At 38.0% G+C, this 26,283-nt stretch overlaps 1 protein-coding gene across 7 annotated transcripts in view; it reads right to left on the reverse strand.

Annotated features, from left to right (window-relative positions):
* Positions 1-26,283, reverse strand: part of LOC132377797 (ERC protein 2) — a 782,782-nt gene that overhangs the window by 175,579 nt on the left and 580,920 nt on the right. For 6 of the 7 annotated variants that reach the window (XM_059944157.1, XM_059944160.1, XM_059944156.1 and 3 more), the window contains one exon: positions 3,940-4,087. The exons of the other annotated variant lie outside the window; for it this stretch is intronic. In XM_059944157.1, coding sequence (XP_059800140.1) covers positions 3,940-4,087 — 148 coding nt within the window. The remainder of the gene's footprint in view (positions 1-3,939; positions 4,088-26,283) is intronic. 7 annotated transcript variants of the gene reach the window in all.

The raw sequence follows: 26,283 nt of genomic DNA on the forward strand, positions 1-26,283 counted from the left end.
CCCTGTGATAGAGAATGAAAGGCATGTCGGTCCATGGGCTCCTCTTGTGCCAAGACGAGGCCCCCCTCAGGTTGAAGGAGCAACATAGCAAGGCTGGATAGTAGCTGAATCCCATACCCAAACCAGACACTCTGTACCTGAACTGAAACAGAAAAGGCATCATTTTTACAAGTCAGATTAGGTTACTTAAATTTGACAAAAAATAACTTTATAAGAATGGTTCCAAGGATGAAGGGTTTCAATTGCAAGAATAGCCTTGAGAACGTGAAGTTTTTATCCAGAGGGCAGTTAAAGTTCAGAGGAAAATTAATGGAGATCTGAAAAATCTTGACAAGTTTCGATAGCGTGAAAATAAGAGGAACTGCTCACTCTTACTAATAGCAAGGCCATGGTGCACAAGTTACAGTTTTAAAATGATTCACAAAATATCCAGATGTCTCGTAAGGAAAAATCATTTTACAATACAAGTGGTTATGATTTGGAGTCCACTGCCCAAAAATATGGAGAATTTTAAAAATAACTTTGAGATTCAAATATGACTTTTAACAGGAAATGGGATAAACATGTTAAGGTTAAAACTGTGAGGTTACAGAGCAAGAGCATTTAGATAGGACTGAATGGATTGTCCCACAAACCACTGGTATGGACTCAATCGTTTGGATGGCATCCATCAATGCTGCAGCAATTCCATGATTGTACTTATTTCCCATTCTCTCAGCTCATCTTACCCCAATCCAGTGACTGAAAGCGTTGCTTTCAATCCAGAACGCTTCACGTCTGGCATTTGCTTCCACAGTTACCTATATTTCTGGTAATTAGCAGCAGCAAATCTCTGGCATTGACATAATTTGGCATATACAGCCATTTATACTATGCGGATTAATTTCCAATTCTCCATTCCCTCCTCTTTGCCATTTATCACTGCTTTTCTGTCCCTCCCCCCTTTCTTCATCTTTTTGCCCACATCCAATTTTTGTCTTCCTTTCCACTGCAAGTTGGAACTTGCTGCACTGCCCTTCACAGTCCTGCAAATCCAAAATGATCTTGGATATGAAAGTGAGAGAGAAAGAGAGAATGAGAGAGAGCGAGAGAGTAAGAAATGGGAATTACGGGGGATGAAGACAAGGAAAAGGAAAGAATGATTAAGCAAATTAAATAGAGAGAATTATCTACAATGTGATACAAGTATTTTTTCTAAATGGATATTGGGGGGAGACACTGTGAAACATGGTAACAATTTGTAATTTGTTGGCAGTGAGTGGAAGGACAAGGATGGATAAGATTTGATCAGTAAGAGACAAATCTGATTTATAAAGCAGCTAACTGTTGCTCATAATGAAGTGGAGGCAACCACCCTGATGTACCCTGCGGGATACAAGAGAGGCTCCAAGGGTAGCCGCAGGATTATTCAAGAGGTTTTCAGGGCTGGGATGCTGCACAGATGAGCTGGGTTCAGGGAAGTAGAGAGAGACGGGAAGTGTAAATATAAAGTACTGAGGGGGGTGAATTAAAGTGCCATACCAAGGTGAAGTGAATAGGAGTCTGAAGAGGTGGCAATGCAACAGAAGGATGATGGAGAAAAAAAGAGGCGCCATGGAATGAAAGTGGATCTATAATTACAATCAAAATGAATTGTTCTAGGATTCCAAACTCAGCCACCTTCTGCTGCAATCAAATGAACACTGGAATGCACCTCACCAGAACCAAGGGGACAAAGAAATAGCGGTACAATGTCACAAGTATCAGATATAAGACAGAACCATAGGCAGCATAAAGCACTCAATATTGTTAAGCAAGCTTAACATTTGGATATTTACATCATATCTACATTCATTATCAGTGTTCTGACTGGATGGCTAATCTTTAGTGACTTTTTTTTCATCTGGTTTCGATGATATGTGGGAATAAATATTTCACAAGAAACCTTGGAGTAGTTTTCAGGATTCCATAAACTTTAGGTTTACAAAGTCTCCCTACACCTTGCTGTGTAAAAAAAGCACAGAGCAGACAATACTACACATTTTAACTCTGAGAAAAACAGCAGGAAATAAAGGGCTAAGCCAAATTTTACTGCCAAGGCAGTTCTAAATGTCATTCCCATGAGTTGTCAGATTCTTCAACCACAGCAAAGCTGTGTTCACCAAGGCGTACAAAAACTTGTTTGCCTGTGAAACATTAAAAAAAAGTTACTGCTAATCTTATGGATGTAACTATAATACTGTTGATCATTAAGAAACAAAGTCATACATTCTAATATAAATAGGAAATGAGTTCTGAGACTAAGATTTGTTCTGTGTAGCAACACAGTCATTTCAAGTACTGAAGGTTAAAACTGAACCTCACAATAATGGAATTCTGTCTCGCCTCTGGATAATGTGCAAAGAGACAGCATCAGAGACTGGGATATCAAAACCAGGAATGCACAGAAATGACTGAGTGGATTGTTGATGCTGCTGGAACTTCACAGAATATCAGCAGCATCACTGCCAATTCTGTGAATCGTGGTGAAACTGCAGCAAGCATGTAGTGTACTACCAGGTGGAGATCCTCGATAAACTTTTGATCTCTTGGAATGCAATGTCATAAAAAAACTTGAAAATGAAATTGGCTACTCATTGCCCGAACATAAAGTATAAAGCGATAGTTCCAACATCTGCAGTATTTCTCACGTAAGTGATAAGCTCGTTCTGATTAGGATACATCTAAAAGATTAATCAACCTTTTGCATTTGCAGAATTCTCTGTTTTATTTCTAACTAGCCTCAGTATACTAACATTTGGGAAATGATTTTACTTCAGACTCTTCATAAAAGATGCAATCAAAAGAAAATTCAATCCATTTTGGAAATAATTCCACATTTTCCAAATGAATAATTTTCTATTAAGATTTACAACCAAATAAATAAGTGCAGCAACTTTGTAAGAATAATGTGATATTTAAATGACTTGGAGAGCAATCAAGATTTAACCTATCTGAAAGATATTACGTAAAGCGGGGGTGTTGCTACAACTAATGTCAACAAGTAGTCTACCCAGGCAATTGGAACCCAATTAAGTAAAACGTGCTCTAAACAGAGTAACATTAAGCACAATAAACCTTTGCACATTAAAGTTATTTTCATGTTTAATATACAGTCTAGCATTTTTTCATTTATTAAACTCATCCTCTAAATACAGGTAACATCAGATTGCACTCTTTCCACTGCGTCACCTTTAACACTGTTTAAATATCTTTTTCTGCAACAAGCATGATTATGCTCACACAATCTTTGCAATATCCAATTACCTGTAGCTGGTCTCTCAGCAGTTCCCTATACTGAAATCCTCAACTTTAAACAAATTACAAATCTAATGGGCAACAACAACATTTTTGGATCAAATCCTTTTCTTTCTGGGTCATTTGTGCCTGCATCAAGAAACTGTTCGAAGTAAAAGGAGGTATTATGGGACCATTATTTTGTTTTACTTGTATCTTCCCGATTCTTTGAAGTTTGAAGTAAGCCAGCTTGATTGTGGAGAACCTGCATGAATGATCCACCTTTTCAGAACAGAAAAGGAAGTTAAAATGAACTCTTGCAAAATACTACCAGTGCTGTTTTTTTTCCAGTGGAGACTAGGGTTAAAATTTGGACCCAAATGTATATGTACAGTAGCATTGAATGGTGACATTTTAGAAAAGCAGTGAAAACATACAACCATCACTGCAAGTCCAGTGCAAACAACAGAGGACAAATTTCTACACTCCAATGCCATTTTATCCTTTCAATATTTGTTTTCAGGCACCTTTAGTACGTGTTAATGTGAATTCAAGTAGTTACTACATTTCACGCATTCCATTTACCTTTCACTAAATAATTTTGACTAAAACTCCCACCATACTCAAGATTCATAGGCTGGAAAAAAATCTGTTAAAAGATGCCCTTATAAAATAACAACTTGCCTGCTGTTTCAGCTGTTGCACAAGTCTGTCCTTCTCACGTTTAAGAGCAATGACTTCATCTTGTGTCTTTTTCTTTTTGGAGGCAGACAATTCTAATAAGGCAATGTTTGCATCCTTCTCACTGATCGCTGCCAGCAGTGCTTCTTGTCTGCAACAAAGATCAGTTTTGTCAATGCGTTATCATTATTACCTATCAGTGCTAAAGATAAGTCACCACGTGAGATTTAACTCCATGTACTTGTATGAAATGTTCGTATCCTCATTTCTTCAAATAAATCCTTGCCAGAGTACAGCAATCTATCTTCTGATTTCAAGTTTATCATCTCCAAACCCAAGAAAACAACCATTCACTCTCAATAAGAAGTGGACAGTTACAACCGGTTGCTCCTTATGCACTAGTGGAGCATTTTTTCTAAAATAGAGTGGATTCCAGTGAATTGGACTATGGGTTAATTGAGGAAGCCACTTAGAGTCATAGAGAAGTACAGCACAAAACAGGCCCTTTGGCCCATCTATTCCATGCCAAACCATTTAAACTGTCTCCTCCCATTGATCTGCACTGGAAGCATAACCCTCTATACCACTACCATCTATGTACCTATCCAAATTTCACTTAAATACTGAAATGGAGCTTGCATGCACCACTTGTGCTGACAGCTCATTCCACACCCTCTGAATGAAGAAGTTTCCTCTCATGTTCCCATTAATCTTCTCACGTTTCACCCTTCATCCACGACCTCTGGTTGTAGTCCCACCCAACCTCAGTGGAAAAAGCCTGCTTGTATGTATCCTATATATACCCCTCATACTTATTTGTGACAACTCTTAAAAAACAAAAACTAATCAAGAAAATAGCCAGGATTCACTTCCTTTATTTGGAACCCTACACCTTTTGGTGCAGGAGATTGTTGTTGAACAGATCCTAATAAGCGTCAGTAGCTTGCACTTGTGTGACCGCCAGACACTGTGCTTACAGCAAACAGTTTTTGAAATAGGGTTGGTCACATGTGTTTGTGTTCAAAAAACAGTGTTTGTCACTGATAGTTGGCGAGAAATAAGCGATAAGACAATTCAGAACTGTTTTGCTCACTGCAGTTTCAAGCAGTCAGACTTGGAGACACTAGAAACAGCTGGGAGTGAAAATGAAACAATTCAACAAGTTAGGAACTACGAATAATTTGATAGTATTGACAATCACCTTGAATGTTACAATGAAAATTAAGATTTGGAGGAGGCAGTTGTCAAAAGCATTGTATGAAGGCAGTCCATTATCTACACTAGTTGTCTGCACTGTCAATCATTTACAGTCAATCAAAGAACACAGCAGTGTATACTGAATGAATTCCTCCACTGATAGCTATTAGGAACTAATATACAGTTTTATAGTACTGTAGTAGTATTGGTAGTGTTCTAATTTGTTCTGTATTTCATGTAAATACATATTTTGTTTCTCAGTTAAATGATAGTTTGTCTTTTATATATGTTATTACGCAAGGCCATCAACCTATAATCTTTACTGATTTTCTCTCATTTCAGATGCTGACTGACCTGCTGAGAATTTCCTGCTTTTTATTTTATTTCCTATTTCCAATATCTGCAAAGATTTATACCTCACAGATACAGCACTTTGTTTTCTCGTTCTCCTTCACTCTTATCATTCATCTCCTTTCAACATCTCAACCAACTACACTTAAAAGACCTCTGCCACCCTACTTGTGTCATTAAATCTTTCTTAGTCATTAAACTGTCATAAACGTCCCTTTATCCTCTATATACTTTATTTTACAGGCACAAAAACATTTACATTAATGAATCATTTTCTATTAATTTGCAGTTTCTGGGTATTTCATTTGAAAACTAACATTTGCCAAATCACAATACTTAGATAACAAGCAAAAATAAATTAAATATATTGCATCATTGTGTATTAATTATTAGTACATTTTTCTCCCTTTGTTCACAGAACATAGAGACTGTTTCAAGTTCAAGATTAGTAGAGTAACATCTAGAGATTTAGAAAGATTATGCTTGAAAATCAGTTGAGCTTCTTTCCAGTGGCCAGCAGATAATATGATCTTAGGGTGCTTTGTCAATTTCTTTTTTTTAAAACAAAACCTAAAATAAGGAATAGGTCTGCTTCACACCTATCTCATAAGGCACTAAAGCTTTGTTGGGGCCTAAAGTGATTTTTTATTAACTGCTAAAATCAAACCTAATTGACACTGTGTTAAGTGCTTTCTAGTCCTTACAATCCACACACCGTATTCTAAATCTTTCCCACATATTTTGCCAGTATTCCTGGGAATTTAAATAAAATGTGAATTTAAGACTATCAGATTGCTTTTGCTTATTATACTTTACAAAAACCAATTCAAAATGACCTGAAAGATTTCAAAGGGGCTATGTAGTACTAGATTTTCTAGAGGATAGAAACCAGCTTTATTTATTACAGTATGAATGGGGGTCTGACTGTACTCTACAAGTATCCTTAAAACATGAAAAGAAATATCCAGTTGCTTTGACTGTTCAAGTAAACTCCAGCTATTACGAAAAGGAATTAGAAAACAATAACTGTGTAACAAATTTGGTGCATGCCATCTTCATCTGAAGTGCCTCTTCAGTTAAAAATACCAGCCATTGAGAACTATTCCTTTAAAAATAAAGACCAGTTCTTATATTTTAATCCATACTGTAACTTTGAAAGTAAACAACATTACTCTTCTGGAATTCAGCACCATGTCCTTTGGTACAATTATCTGAAGAAAACATCTGGACCTGGCTAGTATATTCAATTAACTATGTCTAGCACAGAATCCTGGCTCGGATTCTGTGCCTAATCGCAACATTAATCATTTCATTCAACTGCCTCAACTTAATATTGCTCTGTCTCCCAATCCTTTCATTCTTAGTTTACTCAAAAAGAATGAACCAGAATAAACAAGCAACTTGAGAGTAGGGGAATATAAATCCAGAAAATATTGTCTGGGGTTACAGAATATGTGCTCAGCTTAAGATGGTTATAAAACAGAAAATGGTATACTCATGCAAAACACAATTCTTGAGACAGCTGGCAAATGATAGGGAAAAGGATTTTTGTTTAATAAAGAAACTTAATACCATTTGAAACATAGATAAGGCAGTGTATTATCAAAGGGCAAAAATTCACAAAATGAAGCTGCTGAATACTGATAAAAACAAATACAGTGCATTATTTTATCAAGCTCTAGTCTAAACAGCTGTCAAAAGATAGTTCTTAAACAAATATGGGGGAAAAGTGAAGACGGTGTATAGAGCACCAACAGCATTTAACACGTCAAAACTGCAGTGCTAGCAGCTGTCAAAAATAATAAAAAGGAAGGCATAAAACAACCAAAGGAATATAGTTGCCACCCACTATGGCAAGGAGTCACAAAGTTTTGTAGAAAGCTGATATAATTAGGAATGGTAAGAAATAATGAAAAAAGATTTGATAATGACACAAAATGCTGCTCTGCCATCAATAGTTAAAACAAAATTATGGCCTTTTTCTCTCTGCTCTTCTGAACACATTACCAGCTTCCAGCTTCCAGCTTCTGATTAACAATTACCTATCAATACTTCATCCACTGAGCCCATGGAGTTTTGCCATGGACATCAGCGAGCTTTTCAGCTGCTTGGTTGGAGAAGTGTGGGGGAGGTCATAGCCATGTCCACTTCTACTTGCATGTTTTCTCTTCCCTCACCACAAAGGTAGTGGTCAATTATCGTGTTTCCGAAAAGGTCACAACTGGTTGCTGCTAATTTAATATTGATCAGAGAATGAACTTGGGGCCTTTTCTGGTTTTCCCATTCAGGTATGCCCCATGAAGCTGATAAGGTCACCACAACAGTCGCCACAAATATTTAGTCTGGAACCCTGTTTAGTAAAATTCTTTCTTCTGGTAAATGTGTTGTAATAAAATTAAACAAGATAGAACAAATATTTCACATTGAAACACAATATAATTCAGAAAAGCTTACTTATATCTTGCATTAAGGCTTTGATGTACTCAAAAGGAATGACCACGTTTAAATGCTTAGGGTCTGTACCACATTCTTGGGTTTAAAAGTGGTTTGAAAAGAATGACAACTCCTAATAAGAGCAATCTGGTGTTTGAGGGAAAAACAGTCCAGGCACACCAATAAGACACTGTTATATCCTGAAAAAATAGTTCTTCAACTACATCACCGAAACTGGTTTGTGTTAAAACATATTGGACTGCTATTTATTAAAATCATATGTAAGACATGTGAAAGGGAAACAACAGACATCTATTTGGCATACAATGGTAATGAAACAGTGAGAGTACAAAATTAATGATATGAAGGCATGCACTTAAATCCACTGAATTCCATCTACTGTTATAGAAACAAAATAACAGTAGAGTGCTCTTCTACATGTAACAGGAGTCTTGCTAAGTATTAAATTCAATGATAATTATCATACCACGCACCATAGTTTTTTTCCAAAAACGACAGTTTGGAGGAAAATTCTCTGAAAATCACTGAAGTTATTGTGGAACCTTTGCACCACACATGAGCTTGTTTCAACTTCCTCCCAAGTATCAGTGACCTCTTCTAGGAGATCAGACTGGAAATGAGTTAAGCTACTGTTTGAAATCTAACATCAAAAAAAACATGGACTGTGCAAACTGGGGGAGAGAACATGGCTGGCATGACTAACAAAGAACCAGAGAGAACACAGCCAGGGCCTCTCATGCATTATGATCACAGATGCAAACCCAGGCAAGGTCATGGTTTAACTGTTCAAAAGAATATTCTTTTTAATTTGCATCACAATGATGTTACTTTACCAGCTGTGATGATTTTGACAGACTGTGGAATTAACATGAAACAGAAATATATATCATCAAACTGTGTTTATTTCTCAGCCTGTAACTGTACTAATTTATAAACTATTTTGAGCAGAATAATTACAAGAATGATTTGAAGGATTAGTGGGCAGAGTTTCTGAAAATGACAAACATGAGATAACAGGCTATGGGCAGCTGCTCGTACAGCACTTCAAAAGTTGAATGAAAAATGGCTGAAAGGCCATTTTATAAGTATATCCACATAAAGTACCAATCACAGTGCAAACTCTATAGTTACAGTACCATTGTCATTGTCATTAATTATAGAAGAAGTGGGAGTAAGATGAGGATCTGTTACCCGCAGAGCACTATTTCCTCATAAAAGACAGGAATAATAATTAAACCATATAATGTTTAGAATATTTACAAGTTAAAATTTAATTAATATTTTAAGTATTGACCATCCCCAAAATGCTGGTTATAAACAATTAAAAAGTTGTTTGGCAGCATAGCGAATTTAACTATGTTATATCACCATTTTATTTTCTATTTGTTGCTGAGATGCAACTTATTCTTCAACTGCTTCGAACTATTTAAGCAGTTCTCACAAATCTCTATCAAAGATCTTCAATTACTCATTATTTAACACTCTTCTTGCTGAGACAACCTATTTGCAAATACTCTAACAACTATCTAAAATGTCCACAGGGACATCCTGCAGAAATAAATCTCTCAATAATTTAATTAAGAAACATTTACTTAGCCTTTTATGGGAAGTAATTTCAGTCATTTTGCAAAAGTTGGATCAAAGTATTCATTACCTCAAGACTCAACATTTCTGCAATGGCCTCCTCAATGGTCTATGAAAATTCCAACTCATTCAAAACTTGATTCTGACCAGCACTCCTTAACCAGATCTCACTGAAATTCACTGGCTACCATCACCAAAAGCACTAAATTGATACTTGCAAATCTCTCTGCAATTTGGCTCATTCAGTTCTCCATATTGATTGCCTGTACCATAATTATCTGAAAATGACAGCACAGGATCTAACTCTCTTCCTTATCAGATATAAGACCATAAGATATAGGAGCAGAATTAAGCCATTTCGCCATGGCTGATCTAACTTTCCTCTCAGCCCCAATCGCCTGCCTTCACTCCGTATCCCTTCATGCCCTGACCAATCACGAATCTATCAACCTCCCCCTTAAATGTACAAAAAGACTTGGCCTCCCTCCGCAGCTGCCTGTGGCAAAGAATTCTGCAGATTCACCACTCTTTGGCTAAAGAAAATTCTTCCTCATCTCCATTCTAAAAGGACACCCCTCCATTCTGAGGCTGCGTCCTCTGGTCTTAGACTTTCTCACCACAGAAAACTTCTTCTCTAGATCCACTCCATCAAGGCCTTTCACAATTTGATAGGTTTCAATGAGATCACTCCTCATTCTTCTATATTCCAGTGAATCCAGGCCCAGAGGCATCAAATGCTCTTCATATGACAAGCCATTCAATCCTGGAATCATTTTCATTAACCTTGTCAGGCAAGATTTTCCCTTGAGGAAACCATGCTGACTACAGTCTATTTTATCATGTGTCTCCAATACCCAGAGACCTCATCCTTAATAATCAACTCCAACATCTTCCCAAACTCTGAGGTCAGGCTAACTGGCCTACAGTTTCCTTTCTTCTGCCTCTTTCCCTTCTTGAAGACTGGACTGACATTTGCAATTTTCCAGTTTTCTGGAACCATTCCAGAATCTAGTGATTCTTGAAAGATCATTACTAATGCTTCCATGATCTCTTCAACTACCTCCTTCAGAACTCTGGGGTGTACACCATCTATTCCAGCTGACTTATCTATCTTAGACCATTCGGTTTCCCAAGAATTTTCTCTCTAGTTATGCTAACTTCCCATACTTCATACCCCCAACACCTGGAACTTCTACCATACCTCTAGGGTCTTCCACAATGAAGACTGATGCAAAATACTTATTCAGTTTGTCTGCCATTTCCTTGTCCCCCATTACCACCTCTCCAGCATTGTTTTCCAGTGGTCTATTACTCACCTTCACCTCTCTTTTACACCTCATCTATCTGAAGACCCTTTTGGTATCTTCTTTAATATTATTTGCTAGCTTACTTTCGTATTTCACCTTTACCTTCTTAATGACTTAATTTTTGATCTATTATATGCCCTCTGGCTTTGACTTTTCTTGTTAGCCACAGTTGCATCAACTTTCCTTTAGAATACTTCTTCCTCTTTGGGATGTATATATATACTGTTCCATTGCTGCTCTGCCGTCTTCCCTGTCAGTGTTCTTTTCCAATCAATTCTAACCAACTCCTCTCTCATACCTCTGTACTTTCCTTTACTCCACGGTAATGCTGATACATCTGACTTTATTTTCTGCTTCTCAGATTTCAGGGTGAATTTGATCACATTACTATCACTTTCCCATAAGGGTTCTCTTACCTTAAGCTCTCTAATCAATTCTGGTTCATTGCAGAACACCCGATCCAATATAACTGATCCTCTAGTGAGCTCAACCAGGAGCTCCTCTAAAAAGTCATCTCTTAAGCACCCTAGAAATTCCCTCTCCTGTCATCCAGCACTCTGATTTTCCCAATCTACCTGTATATTTAAGTCCCCATCACTATCATAACATTGCCCTTTTGGCATGCATTTTCCATCTCCTTTTGTAATTAGTAGGCCATGTGTTACTACTGTTTGTGGGCCTGTATACAACTCCCATCAGGGCCTTTATACGCTTGCAGTTCCTTAGCTCTATCCACAATGATTCAACACCTTCTGACCCTATGTCCCCTCTTTCTAAGTATTTGATTTCACTTTGCCTCTGCCTTCCTGCCTATCCTTTCGATACAATATATATCTTTTTGATATATTTAAAGATTATGATAATTTGAAGGTTAAGTTAAAATCTAAATGTAAATCATTAATATTTATGATACCTTAGTCATGATGTATGAATTAATAACAATACAAGTAAAGATGTCCAAATGCTCAAAGTGTAGATGAGCAGAGATGCCACCTCATAATACACAGGGGCTTATATGGTACTGTAAAAGCAAATGTTTATGAAGCAGCATTGCCTGACCAAAGCTGTTGGAAGTGAAGGGACATTTTCAGGAAACCTAAGGCTGAAGTTGTATACATTATCAAACTATCCATAAGAACCATTGTGACAGCCTATAAACAAACAATAAAATGCTGCACCCCTGTTTCAGATGGCCCTTTCTCCATTATTGGACAATCAGTGATAATCTCAAAAATGTAGTTGTGAAGATATTATGCACTGCTGGAACATTATGATAAAGACTACTATAATATTTTTATCTAATAGCAGCATCAACAAGTATTGAACATAACTAAGAGTTTAAAAGAAAAATATGGATGTTGAATAGTAAATATAATGTCTATATAGAATTATACAATGTAGGTCAGCCAACTATAGCTTTAAAAACATTCATCATATTAAATATTGTTTTCATATTTTTCTTTTCCCTCATCAATTGGGCCTTTCTGCTTGCTGTCTTTTGTGTCTAATTTTCTTCCTTTGCCTTTAAGTATGTTTCCCTCAGTCTTTCAAGAATTCTCATTTCATTACAATTCTTCTTATGGCACTCAGATCCTTTCACATCAAGGGAGTATTGATTTTATTTTAATTAGAGATACAGCATGGAACAGTCCTTTCTGGCCCAATGAGCTGCAATTTAATCCTGGCCGAATCATTAGGACAATTTACAAAGAACAATTAACCTACTAAACAGTATGTTTTTGGACTGTGGGGAGAAGCCAGAACATTCTTCGGAAGCCCACTCATTCTCCTCCAACCTTCTGACTCTCAATACAGGAGCCCCTCAGGGCTGTATACTGAGTCCCCTCCGAAACTCCCTGTATACCCATGACTGTATTGCCGCCCACAGCTCCAATCTGCTAATTAAATTTGCTGAGGACACTACATTGATTGTCCTTATCTCAAACAATTACAAGGTGGCCTACAGGGAAGAAGTCATCTTTCTGACACAGTGGTGTCAAGAAAACAACTTCTCCCTCAATGTCGAAAAAACAAAGGAGCTGGTTGTGGATTACAAGAGGAATGGAGGCAGGCCAACCCCTATTGACATCAATGGATCTGGGGTTGAGAGGGTAAACAGCTTCAAGTTCCTCAGCATCCACATTACCGAGGAACTCACGTCGTCTGTTCACACCAGCTGTGTGGTGAAAAAGGCACAACAGCACCCTTTCACCTCAGACGATTGAGGAAGTTTGGTATGGGCCCCCAGATCCTAAGAACTTTCTACTGGGGCACAATTGAGAGCATCCTGACTGGCTGCATCACTGCCTGGTATGGGAATGGTACCTCCCTTAATCGCAGGATTCTGCAGAAAGTGGTGTGGACAGCCCAGCACATCTGTAGTTGTGAACCTCCCATGATTCAGGACACTTACAAGGGCAGGTGTGTAAAAAGGGCCTATAGGATCATTGGGGACCTGAGTCTCCCCATCCACAATCTATTCCATCTGCTACCATCCGGGAAATGGTACCGCAGCATAAAAGCCAGGACCAACAGGCTCTGGGAGAGCTTCTCCCACCAGGCCATCAGACTGCTTAACTCATGCTGATTTGAGTGTATTCTATGTTATATCGACCATACTATTTATTATAAATTACTACTATTGCACACTGCACATTTAGATGGAGATGTAACGTGAAGATTTTTACTCCTCACATATGTGGAGGATGTAAGAAATAAAGTCGATTCAATCCAATTCAATATGACCGTATCAGAAATACAGAAAAATAACAGAAATGGAAAGTTTAGACAAAGGGAGAGATGAAGAAAGATAAGTAATAGGATTTAAGAAAAAGATTTTTTGAAGGGTATTTATGAGAGGGTCTAAGAAAAGGGAGAAGTCAAAAGGAAACTGCTGGGTCATGGGGGAATCCAAGAAGTGTGAACAAGCCCAAAGAGAATAAGAAGAGTAAATGCAGGCTATCAATTCAGTAGATAAGGTAATAAGAACAGGAAACAAAAGGAAGTTAAATAATATTGTTTAGGTTTTCAGATTATGAACTTTCATTCTTAGCACAAGAATTTACTAGATTATACAACACATAAATTTGGCAAGTGAGTCAGTCATCAAAGTATGAATAGCCCATTTTACCCTACTGGAGCACAAATTAAAAAGATAAAGCTTCAAATATTAAAAATACATAATTACTAAAAGTTATGTGCTGTGAACTCATGCCAACTGTAAATTGAAACAATATGGGAGTAAGTTTCTCTCTTCTCTGCCCAGAGAAAATAGAACTATCCATCCTATAAAAGCCCCAGCTGGACCTCTTCCTCTTTAACCTGCTTCCTCATCAGGCAGTAAATGGCCAACTAAATGACAGTGAAGTGCTTCTCATGAATGAAGGTATAAGTGAGCTGAACCTGTAGTTTTATCTTTGATCACAGAGTGTTATTCCCTAGCTTTCTTGCCAGCAGGTGAAGTCAGTAAGAGCAGGACAGGGATGAGTAGTGGTCACTTACAGTGCAACATTCCTTCCAAGCCCAGAGCAGAAATGCTCTGTCTGTTCAAATGACTGGAAGGAAGAATCCTCAGCTGGAGCAGGACAAGTGGTACCAAGTACAATCCTTCCTTGAACCCATCGCAGTCTCACCCCAACTTCCTTACAGGAAAGCCCATCCAAGAATTACTTCATAAAACCTCCCTCATTCTCAAGTAGTTTGCTTTGGAGCTGGCAAGCAGTTTTCTGCCATTCTATGCCAAAGATGGCTTTCTATCAGTTTTTGACAAGTAACAAAATGCAATTTTCTAGTCACCAGACACTCATGCTGTCAAGATCAGCCAAGGGTACCACTTGTTCTGCTCTAGCTGAGAATCGTCCCTTCAGATCATTTGAAGTGGCAGATAGGAACGAAGTCAAGCCCAACAAAATTGTTAAAGTACATACAGACAGTAAGAGTTTTACTACTTGTGTTCTGGCTTTTAGTATGGCAAAATGCTTTTGCAGATGTCACAGACTATGTTAAATTTCAGAAACAAGACCTGGCTAACGTACTGAATAGCAGCTACTTTATGAATAGTTGGATCTGAATGTCTCACATAGCTTGCAATGGCCATAAGATAAACAATTTGCAATACCTTCGATTCAATTATAGGCAAAGTGCTGGTACAAAACATGCCAACATCCCAGTTGTTGTCTAAAGAGAAGAGCCCTGAATGCACAGGTTGAAAAGTACTGGAGGAGCTCCATCTGCCTGTGATATAATTTAACTTGTTTAGGGAAAGGGATTGGAACATCTATTGTCATGAATGCTAAAATTGGAACGTAAATGAAGTTTAAAAGGAGCTCGGCAAATCAAACAAGCCATCTGCATACCTGTTTAAGTAATGCAAAAGAAGAATAATCCCAGGCTGAATGGTTTGAGGTGCTCTGATGGAGGTGCGATCCATCCCCATTGTCCATTATTCTTAAACATCATAATCCATTAAATTTTTCACGCAATTTGGAAACTTGCTTGAAAAGGAAGCGAGTATGTTGGTTCAATAGAGTAACTCCCTCTTCAGTAATTGAGCACAGTACCCGAAATCTGGGGAATTGTTCTGCCTTACAAAAATTAAATCAAATCAAGTTAAAAACCAGCACTGATCAACTTAATCACAGACGTAAGCATAAATGAATGAACCACATATTGGACACTGCAGCTGCCCCATCTGACAGAGGAATGTAGTAATGGTTTTACTCATTTTGCAAGTAATGGAGTTTCCAACATTTATTCTTTTAAAATAATTTGTTATTTGTCTAATCAGAAATAACAGTTATTGAGAACAATGTAATAAGTTATTTAAAAAGCTGTTACCACTAAAAACAGTGACTTGCAGAAATTACAAAATTATTCATTCCTAAAAGATTTTCACAGTGGGACTGTGACAGGCCCCTACAAACTCATCAGTTTGTTGGCTGCTAAATTGGAAGTGACAGTGATAGAAACCTAGAGCACCCTGGCTGAATCCTGGGAGATGTTTAACTCGTTTACAGAATATTTTATGCTTGGATCAGGATTTCTGGAAACCACAGATAAAACAGCCAACTCTCAGAACTTTATTCTAGATGCCATTCGTCATCTGTTATGTAATCTAATTAAAATAAAGGCAATAAATAAAGCATAAAATAATATAACACACAAAAGTGAGTTTGAATGATTAAAATATTGTTCTTTCCAAATGAAACCTGACAGTGGATCTACCATGCCTCAAAAAGGACAAAAATGGCAATACATTAATTTGAAGTATTTAGTGCAATAAGTTGCAACATTGTACTTCAATCTAATCAGCTCTGTTATGTTAACTGATGATATCTACCAACATATTTTGAGTTATATGTTTGCTGCACATTTACTGGTAATTCATAGAATTCATTGCTACAAGTGGCATTTTATGAAATTTTGGTAATTTGTCATTTGACTGTGGAATGTAATTTGCCACAGTTACAGACACAACAGCACACAAGATTCAGAATTAAGGATTTCTGTAGATTACTTGTCACCCTAATGATACTTATGCTCCTTGTCTATTTTCCCCCATGCCCCATACAGTACTGTGCAAAAGTCTTAGGCACATATATATATAGCTAGGGTGCCTAAGATTTTTGCACAGTACTGTATTGGCAATGTGGAGCAAGTTCATAAATCTAGCGGGAGTCAGAATGTTGGGAACAGTGATGGTGAAGAGCCGCAGGGGGGATGTAGGACAGGTGGCAGAGAAGGAGTGCATGGGGGGAAGGAGGGTAGCACGGGTGCAGACACACCCAGCCGAGGTAATCTGATTCCAAACAATTGGTTTATTGATCATTACACAATGACTCTCTGTTGATTCCTGCTTCGTCCCCTCTCCCTTCCCTTTTTCTCAACCATGATTCCTTTCTTGCTGCCGCCATTCCAACCCTCAGTCCACAATGGAGACCCACTTCAGAGTCAGGTTCATCATCATTCAAATATGACATGAAATTTTTCTGCCAGCTGTACAGTGCAATACATAAAATTGCTACAGTACTGTGCAAGAATCTTCGGCTCCCAAGCTATATATACTGTGTATACCTGAGTTTTGCGCAGTACTGTATATGTATCACCTCTTGCACATTTGGACACTTTAAAATGTTCTACGACGAAATCTGCAGATGCTAGAAATTCAAGCAACACACACAAAATGCTGGTGGAACGCAGCAGGCCAGGCAGCATCTATAGGGAGAAGCGCTGTTGACATTTCGGGCCAAGACCCTGACAAAGGGTCAGGGCCGAAACATCGACTGTACATCTTCCTAAAGATGCTGCCTGGCCTGCTGCGTTCCACTAGCATTTTGTGTGTGTTTCTTAAAATGTTCCACTTTCTTTGACCCAAGTATCACATTTTCTCCCTGGATGTCCAATCCTTTTACAATACCATGGCCTGAAGGTCCTTTATGTCCTCCCGTAAAAAAAAATCCAATCTCTATGGCTTTCTACTGCTCTTGGTTGCCAACCATTTTAATTCACCTCCCCAGTTCCACACCTGTCCTGGCCTCCTTGACCTCAATTGTGAGAATAAATGCAAACTGGAGGAACAACATCTCATGTTCCACCCGGCCAGTCTACAGTCAACACAACGGCATTAACATATAATTCTCCAATTTCAGTTAACCTGCTCTCCCTCTGTTTCTTTTCTTCCAATCTATCCACTGTCCCTACACTCAACTCCCTCCAGACCTATCACCATGTTCCATTTCCCCTTGTTCCCTTCCTCCACCCACACATCTGTCCATCACCATTTTCACTGGGTCACCTCTGCCTACTGTTCCCATATGCCTACTCCACCTCCCTACATCACTCCATGCTCCACCATCCTTTACCATTAGATCCCATCACCCGCAGTCCTGTTGTCTCCACCTCTCAGCCTCTGTCACTATTTCCTCTCTCCCCTCTGCCATCTGCTTATTATCCCTCCTCACCCAGATCCACCCTTTCTCCTCATCTCCCCAAAATATCGACTGTTGTTTCCCTCCATAGAGGCTGCTTAGTTAGTTCCTTGGGCAATATTTTTTTTCCAGTCAATCTCCTTCCACCACTAACTTCCTTCATCTGTATAAATTTGCTCTCGATTGAACAATTTCTGCTTTGACTCTAATCACTTGCTCCAGGTAAAGTGATTTAGCAGTTGGAGCCCACATGAGTATGTGCAATGGTCTTTATCTCAAACCCTATTGCAGGTACCCTCTCTCATCTTTATTCCAGATAGCCTTATTCTTCAATTTAGGATCTGATAATCTATGATTACCCCTGTTTTCATGAAATATTATTACAAGTAATGTTAACTTACTTTCTCTCTCCAGAAATATTTCCAGAACTGCTGAAGTTTTCCAGCTATTTTTCTGTATTGCCAGAACAAGATGTATAAATTGGAGAAATAGTGATACAAAAGGTCACACTACTGGTCCATTGCTTTGCAATCCAGGGTCATTAGAAATTTGTTTTGTCTTTGATTAGCATTTTATTGTACTCTACCAACAGCCAAAAGATAGAACTGTACAAGAAGACAAATAATTCAAGCTTTTGCTACATATCAGGTAACAGAGAAAGCGTTATTCATTATTTGAAAACTTGTAATCCTAAGACACTCTTAGGGCTTTCAATTGGTATCCTGTGGTCATGAGAACACTTCCCAGTGAGCAGTCTATAAGAGACTCTGAACAAGGCCAAACAACATGGCTCTAATCAGACTGCTGGTTTTTCTTTAGTAAATTCCTTTAATATCTACATCATGAAGTAAAATTTAAAGTTCATAATTTAGTGCAAAAACCTTGAGAAATACAGCAAAAGGTAGGATTAAAAAGAAAAAAAATTACAATTTTAAAAACTCCAAAAATAACCATATTCTAAAAGAAATTAAATATTTGTAAAAAATAGATATTCCACTGTCCTAGATTTTGTTTTGCCCTAATTAAAGCTTAACATCATGACATTTTAAGCATCACATACCTGAATACATTGTCCCTAATTTTTGTTTACATGCTTAGTAATTAATGGACAAGTACAGATTCTTCACGAGCTTCGTATCTTGATGCCAAAGTTATCATGTAGTGAACCAGAGGGACAAGAAAATTGGACAGAAACTTCCTAGTTTCTGAGCTTGACTGTGCATGTGTGGATTTGGATATTCAACTTATTCCCTTGGTACAGACCATCTTACTAGTATTCCTAATGCAAAATTCAAGCCAGGGTTTTAAATCATTGAAGTGATATGTTCCACAAACTTATTTCAATATTGGTTTTCTTGCCAAATAGAAATACAATGAATCAAGTAGTAAAGCAGATGGCTTGAAAGAACATCTGTGGATCATGTACTTGTACCTGTTGATTTTTAAAAACACTGTATACATTATAAATACTACTTTTGCTTGCTAAACTGATTATAAACTTCTTGGAAGTAGAAACAGAACTGCTCTAGAACACATACACAAGACAAGCAATGAGTGATTAACCCATATCATTTTGACATAAGTCAGCTCATAATCAAAACTTGTGCTCTGACCACACTTATGTTCACCCAGTCCTAGCTCTATTGTTTATAGTAATAGAGTTTCTTTACACGGTACAATTTCAGTAACTTCTGTAAGTTGTGAGTTATGTTGCACATTATTGTCTCTAGCCATTCTAGAAACCACTCCAAGTTTGTTGATAACACCCCGGGAAGACCTGCAGAGCAGGGCAGAGAGCGTGCACCTTGTCACAGTTCTGGAAGATTTGCCTATAAAGAGATGCCACTTGCCTCCAGGCTCATCAGGAAGTAGAAGTGTGAGAAAGTTGCAAATGGAGTCAAAGGAATTATGCATCGAAAGCACTTATGTAATGTGGTTTAGTGGTTCCATTTAATATCAGAGAATGCATACAGAATAAAACCTGAAACTCTTACTCTTTGTAGACATGTACAAAACAGAAGAAAAGCCCCAAAGAAAGAATGACAGCAAAACATTAGAACCCCAAAGTCCCCCTCCCCCCACACACAAGCAACAGCAAAGTATTAACCCTCTCCCCACCTGCCTCAGCAAAAACATCAGCCCTCCCACCACTCGCCATGCAAGTAAAAGCAAACCCCCCAAGGAGACCATGATCTAGAGTCCATAAAAAATACACTGTTCATCCCAGTACTTTGACATGTCAGAAGAAGTTTAAAGATCTCATCAACTCTGACGATCAATGCTCCACACTACATCTTCATCAATCACTGATCAACCTGCTCTAATGGTGCACATGTTCTTCCTTAGGAGCAGTGGGAAACAAGAGCGCAACCAAAAAGAGCTATTCATTAGCAGCTTTTTGGAACCTTCTTCTCCGTCCTGCTGCAAATCCAAAAAAAATAGGGTTGTGTCAGAAAATGGCAGGCTGGTGCAGCCACAGGTCAAAGGAAAGTGAGAGGCTTGCAGATATTTGTTGGAATTAGCCTTTGAACCAGTCCAGATAATGGTTGTTTAACTGTGTTTTGTGCTGGATAAATAATGGCAGTAGATACCATGCCTGGCCTTGTGGTATGGATGAAGAACTGTCTAAGTATCACTTGGGTTTGTTGGTATCACTGTTGCCTATCCAAGCATTAAATAAAAAACTCATTGAGGTCTTGGAATATATAGTGTGCTGGTGTGCAATGGGGAAGTGATGTGCCCCATCCGTCTGGTAATCACTATCCATGCAGCAAGATATTATTTCCCATTCTCTGACTAGTGGTTACATTGCTTTTCCTTCAAGATGGACATAGTTACCTGGCTGCCTGGAATGTGCAATGTACACCTCCTTGGAGAACCTGCATCTCCAAACTCAGCCATGGAGGACTGTCCTCTTTGCCAAAGCCCATTTTAATGTTTTATTGTTTACGCTTGACCTTTGGATGGCTCCACTGCATCATGGGACAGGCCCAGTGAGGCTGCCACCAAAGCAGTCCTTTCTTCCAAAAAAAGAGATGTCCTGAATCCCAGCAATACATTCCCATGCAAATATTCTACATTCAGAAGAACTCTCAGCACAGTTCTTTCAAATCCAATGACTTCCTACTCTGCAGTTAAAATGGAAAGTCAATGAGCACACCTGGTCCTTCAACACCACCTCTTTAGTCAAGAAAGCACAGCAGTGTCTTCACTTCCTGAGGAGACTGAAACTAGCGAGGCCCCCCCCCACCACCCCATTCTTACGAATTTGAGAGCATCCTGTCCACTGCATTGCCATCTGGTACAGGAATTGCAAGGCATCTGACTGCAAAACCCACAAAGGATTGTGAAGACTGTGGAGAGGATATTCAGGGTCTCTCTTCCACCCATCCAAGATATTCTGCATACACAGGAACTTAGCGTTAGCAAGGGTCCCTCTTACCTGTCCCAGAATCTCCTTGATCCCATAACATCAGGCAGGACATACCACAGAATTAGGACAAGGTCTGTTAGGGTGGGAAGCAGCTTCCTCCCCAAATCCGTGGGACTACCGAACTCCCTTCCATCACCCAGATCTCATGAAGTGCCAGTAGCGTTATACTGCTAACTTTTTAACTTGGTGTCATAAATGTACCTTATGCTAGATGCCAATCTTCTGGAATAAATTTTATTATTTGTTAGTTTATTTGTGGTAACACTACTTTATGTGGTGCGTGTGAGTTATTTGTACTGTGTTAGGCACCTTGTGTTACCAGGTTTGGATATGGCCCAAGTGTGGAGTGAGAGGCACTGCAGCAAGCTGATAGCTCACAAACTTTAATGTGAACCATGATAAAGGGAAAATAAAACAATAAACACTAGGCCAAACAGGGCTATTAATTAAAACTCTCAAATGGAAAATGAAGGCTGAAAAGAACATCTAAACATTAAACGAATACAGCTAGTTTTCAGAGTCAGTTGACTCAAAAGTCCAATTTCTCAGGGAAGGCTGAATGCAAACAGGCAGCGTAGCGTTGCTGTGCTCTGTCCAAGTTTTGACAAGGACTGCAACGACAAGTATCGAGTTAAATACTATCACAATTAAAGAATAATTAGCTGACACGTGAAAAATTCACAAGCGCGATTGTCGTATCCGTGGTTGTGACACCTTGGTCTTGCGGAATTTTATCCCATTTGGCAGTATACACGTAAATGGCTGACTGAACTTCAACAGGTGTGCGGACAATTCGTGCTGCTAAGTACCATATCCACAATGTATGACTACACCTGCTTTTATGCAAAGGCTGTTGTAAAATCAGCTCTGAATAGTCACTGGTATCACCTGTTGTCTGCTCTGTGCAAGTGTAGGAGCTCTTATGATGCTTTCATTACCCAACTAGTTGAGTCAAAACCTGTGAGACTGTTCTACAGCTTTAAACATGCGTCAAGCATACAAAACCATGAAGTTCAACTTCTCACTAAAGATTCATTTTCTGCATGCCCAGTTAGACTTCTTCCCTGCAAATCTTCGTGCTGCCAGTAACGAGCATGGTGAAAAGTTTCACCAGGACATTGTGGTCATGGAGAAATGGTATCAGAGCAACTGGAATCCATCAGTGCTGGCTGATCATTGTCAGACACTTAAGCGAGAAGCCTCAGACACTGAGTACAATCTAAAATCATCAACAAAACATTTTTAGCTTAGTTGAACTATTGCAAAGCATCTGTGCCATTATGCAGTTAAACACATTATATTCAATAAAGGTTAACTTCTTGTTTCTCTGAATTCCCGAGTGACACAAATAGGCTGAAACTATATTTGTGCTCAGCTTCATAACCACATAACATTTCTGAGGAAGCAACACTTCCAAAAAAATTTGCTGTCCATTGTAACTGGCACTGCAGTTTAGAATGAGGGATATTGTGGAATTCACCACACAGATATGTTTGACAACACTCATGAATTTTTTTTTAACAGGGTTTCTGATTTACTGATTTGCGGCTTATCTTATTTCTGACTCCTTATTTTACATGAAGAGTGCAGTTTACTTACTGGTTTAGTGTGAATGAAATATTTCAACCATATCTACTCAAAGGAAAGCAATGATTCAGTCCTGGCAAAATCCTACATCATCCACAGTGACAAAAGGCTACTACAAAACATGAAAATTAAATAGATGAAATCAAATGATCAGCTATTTCGGCCTACGTAACATGAACAAAATATACTGTGGATACTTCAGTTTTACTTCTCCATTACATTGACCTAAATTGGCCAAGCTGAGGCTCCTACACTACAAGAGACAAAGTCCTTCATTTCTATTCCCTCAGAAAAAGTCACGAGATAATTTTAGGAAAAAAGTAAACAGTCAATGTTTTAGGAAGGAATTTCTCCCCTTCTTTTCCAGTCCCAGTGCAGGGCCTCGGCCCGAAGCATTGACTGTTTACTCTCTTCCATAGCTTCTGCCTGACCTGCCGAGTTCCTCCTGCATTTTCTATGTGTTGTTTTAGATTTCCACCATCTGCAGACTTTCTTGTGTACAAGATTATTTTTATCTAATGAGCTATTATAATTAATTCCAGTGCTTAAATCAGCTCCTTGAAGCCTAAAGTAAAAATACAAAACACATGCAAGAACCAGACCACTCCAGTTATCTGGATGCAGTAAATTTTTGTGAAGCAATATAGAGATGTCTCATTACTACTGCCATGCACCACACCAAACCTCAGAGGAAATTAGCATTATTATGAAACACAAATCAGTTGAAGAAATCCTTTGTAATACTAGATTCAATACTTACACCGTACATTCAGCACGTTTAAAAATAATTCTGTTCATTCTTTTGCACATCCAGCAAAATCATTCATGAAACTACAAACCTGAATTGCTCAGATGAAAAATCAGCTCATCCAAATCACTTGCAAGATATAATGGGATCTGTGGAGTTTTGCCAATATAGATTTTACTATCGATTTTTCAAAATGAAAGGCCAACTAACCAAAACCCAAATCTCCCTGGAAAGGATTGCTGCCTAAACCTTAGGTTAAATAATGCACATTTCTGTTCTTAGCACGTGGTGGAGATGTATTTTGGGATCTGTTTATCAATATATAATATAACCCATTCTACAATAACACTTACATGAAAGATTTTAGTGATGGATTTTGATTCCTAGAAAGGCCCACATTTATCATTTAAATATATAATTACTTAAATTTTTAGACCTTGCATACATTGTGACATGCAGTCTATTATCCTGATTTTTTTAATAAAAATTGTTTGCTAAGTTGCAAACTAAGGGTTTTATACACTCAAAGAGCTCCATACTTCTAAGTTATGGAAAAAAGCCAATTGGCACATTCATATGGTGGCCATTCTTCGTGAGTCAGCTATCAGCAACAGTCTCTGAGATATATCCCCAACAGACTGAAAAATACTTAAAATGTTCCTTTTTTGTCAGGAAAACTATGCACAAGTTGGAGTCTAATTTATTAACTGCAGTATATCCATGACACGAAGCATCAAAAAAAAGAAAAAATGCAATCTGTAGTGGATATAACTTGACTTATTAGTTGGAAATATTCCAAACATACTTTTTAATCTTCAGCTTCTTCCTATTGAAGAGATTGGCTTGCCATATTGAATTCAACACCGTGTACAGAAAACATATAGTAGAAACAGTGCATGGTTTATGTTTATTTTGCAGTATGACACATATGCTAGGAAATGAGACAAATTTGGAATAGTTAACACTGTGCTCATATCATCTTACAAAAGCAAAAGCACGTCTTTAAAATAAAAACCGAAATGAAGAGGCAAATTAATGTATGATGCAGATTCAAGCAGCCAAGTACAGATGTGTGAAAACCATTATTAGAGTATACTGGATTTCAGATTAAAATAGAGCTGAGAAACTAATTTGCAATATTGATGCAATGGCATAATTTTAGCTGATCTGGAAATTAAGTATTACACTAACCTTCATAAAGAATAAATCACATGCCGACCTATGATTTCTTCAAACTCTACAGCTCTTTGAACAAACTCTACAGTGCAATTTTTCCCTATTAGTAGCGATCAAATAAAACCTATAAGATTTAATGAAGCTGCTTCAAAAGGATGACTTAAGGCCAAGCAAAATTTTGCTAGTTTGCCATGTGACGTACAGCATGTGCGTGTGCAAATCTGTATCTCCAGAGAACACATTTGGTTCAACTTTATTTTATTTAGAATATCAACTTTATCCAGAGCAGTCCTTGTGAAAGAGGAAATGAGATTGCTTCTGTAACAAATTAGTAGCTGCAGATAATAAACAGGCAGGTAGATGAAAAAAAAGAGACAATGGGGAAGGGGGAGAAAACCCAAGATGCTTGGCTATGCCAAGATTTTTATTTAAATATCTCAAGACTGCAGTGCTGAAAAGCATGTCTATCATACAGATATCCAAGTTTAAATTCAAAATGAACCAGAAATGACGGAACTCGACTTGCTGGAGCATGGACAAGCAAAACCTGATCCAGCTGCGGACATTTTGCAAAATCAAAGCCAAACAACTGTTCTGCTTACACACACGTACCCTGCCACATAGATCAACCTTCCACTCACAAAACTCAAAAGAAAAAAAGTTTCCTTGCTCTAATTTAGTAAAGAATTCTTTTAGATCCAGCTTTATAAAATTAAGCTACAAATAGCAATATTAAGCTACAATAGATTTGTTGTGATAATCAAAATAAGTTTTTAACCTGAAACATTAACAGTTACTCTTTCCTGTCTTAGCTGCTGAGTCCTTCCAGCATTTCCTACCTTTATATAGTGTTCTTAGCACAAATATAACACAAAGTTAATTCAAAAATACATTTGGATGCTAATAAGGCAGAGGGCTAAAATTTGGTCAAATGGGCTTCACCAATGAAAGGACGGGGGGGGGGGCAGGGGTGTTAAGTGACACTAAAAGGTTTGAGTCAGAGAATGAAATGTCAACAGGTATTGGGAGGTCCCTGGAGGGGATTTCATAAACAGAGAAATTAATTTTTAACCACAGCGTCTTAGATTAACAAGATTAAGGATGTTCAGTAAGGTCAGTTCAGTTCAGGACAAGATAAATGCAGAAGTTTGCAAATTTATAACAGGGTTCATGATCAGATGGAAAATTATAAAAAACTAGGAGCAGTTGAGTCAGTGGATAAGAAGAACATGCACAATGTTTCAGGACTGATATTTTAGGGACAAGCGAACTGATGATTCTATCCTTTTTAAAAAGATCAATTAAATCTGTTTTCAAAATGTTATAATTTTTTATATGTTGCTAAGAACACACTTATTCACAAACATATTAATGCAGCCAAACTAATAATATACAATTTTATTTCAGGTGTAAAAAATTACAGCAACATATTATTGCAAGTCAGTTAGAGGTTATGAACAGCTCTGACTAAAACCTATATGTTTAGGAATAATTGGAACCATCATATTATCTCCTTCTTCCTGTTGAACCCACAAGAACTATAATTAGTTTAATCAAAATTTAACAAATACAACCCTTAAGCTA

The sequence above is a fragment of the Hypanus sabinus genome, chromosome 19 (assembly GCF_030144855.1).
Source record: "Hypanus sabinus isolate sHypSab1 chromosome 19, sHypSab1.hap1, whole genome shotgun sequence".
Lineage (NCBI taxonomy): Eukaryota > Metazoa > Chordata > Chondrichthyes > Myliobatiformes > Dasyatidae > Hypanus > Hypanus sabinus.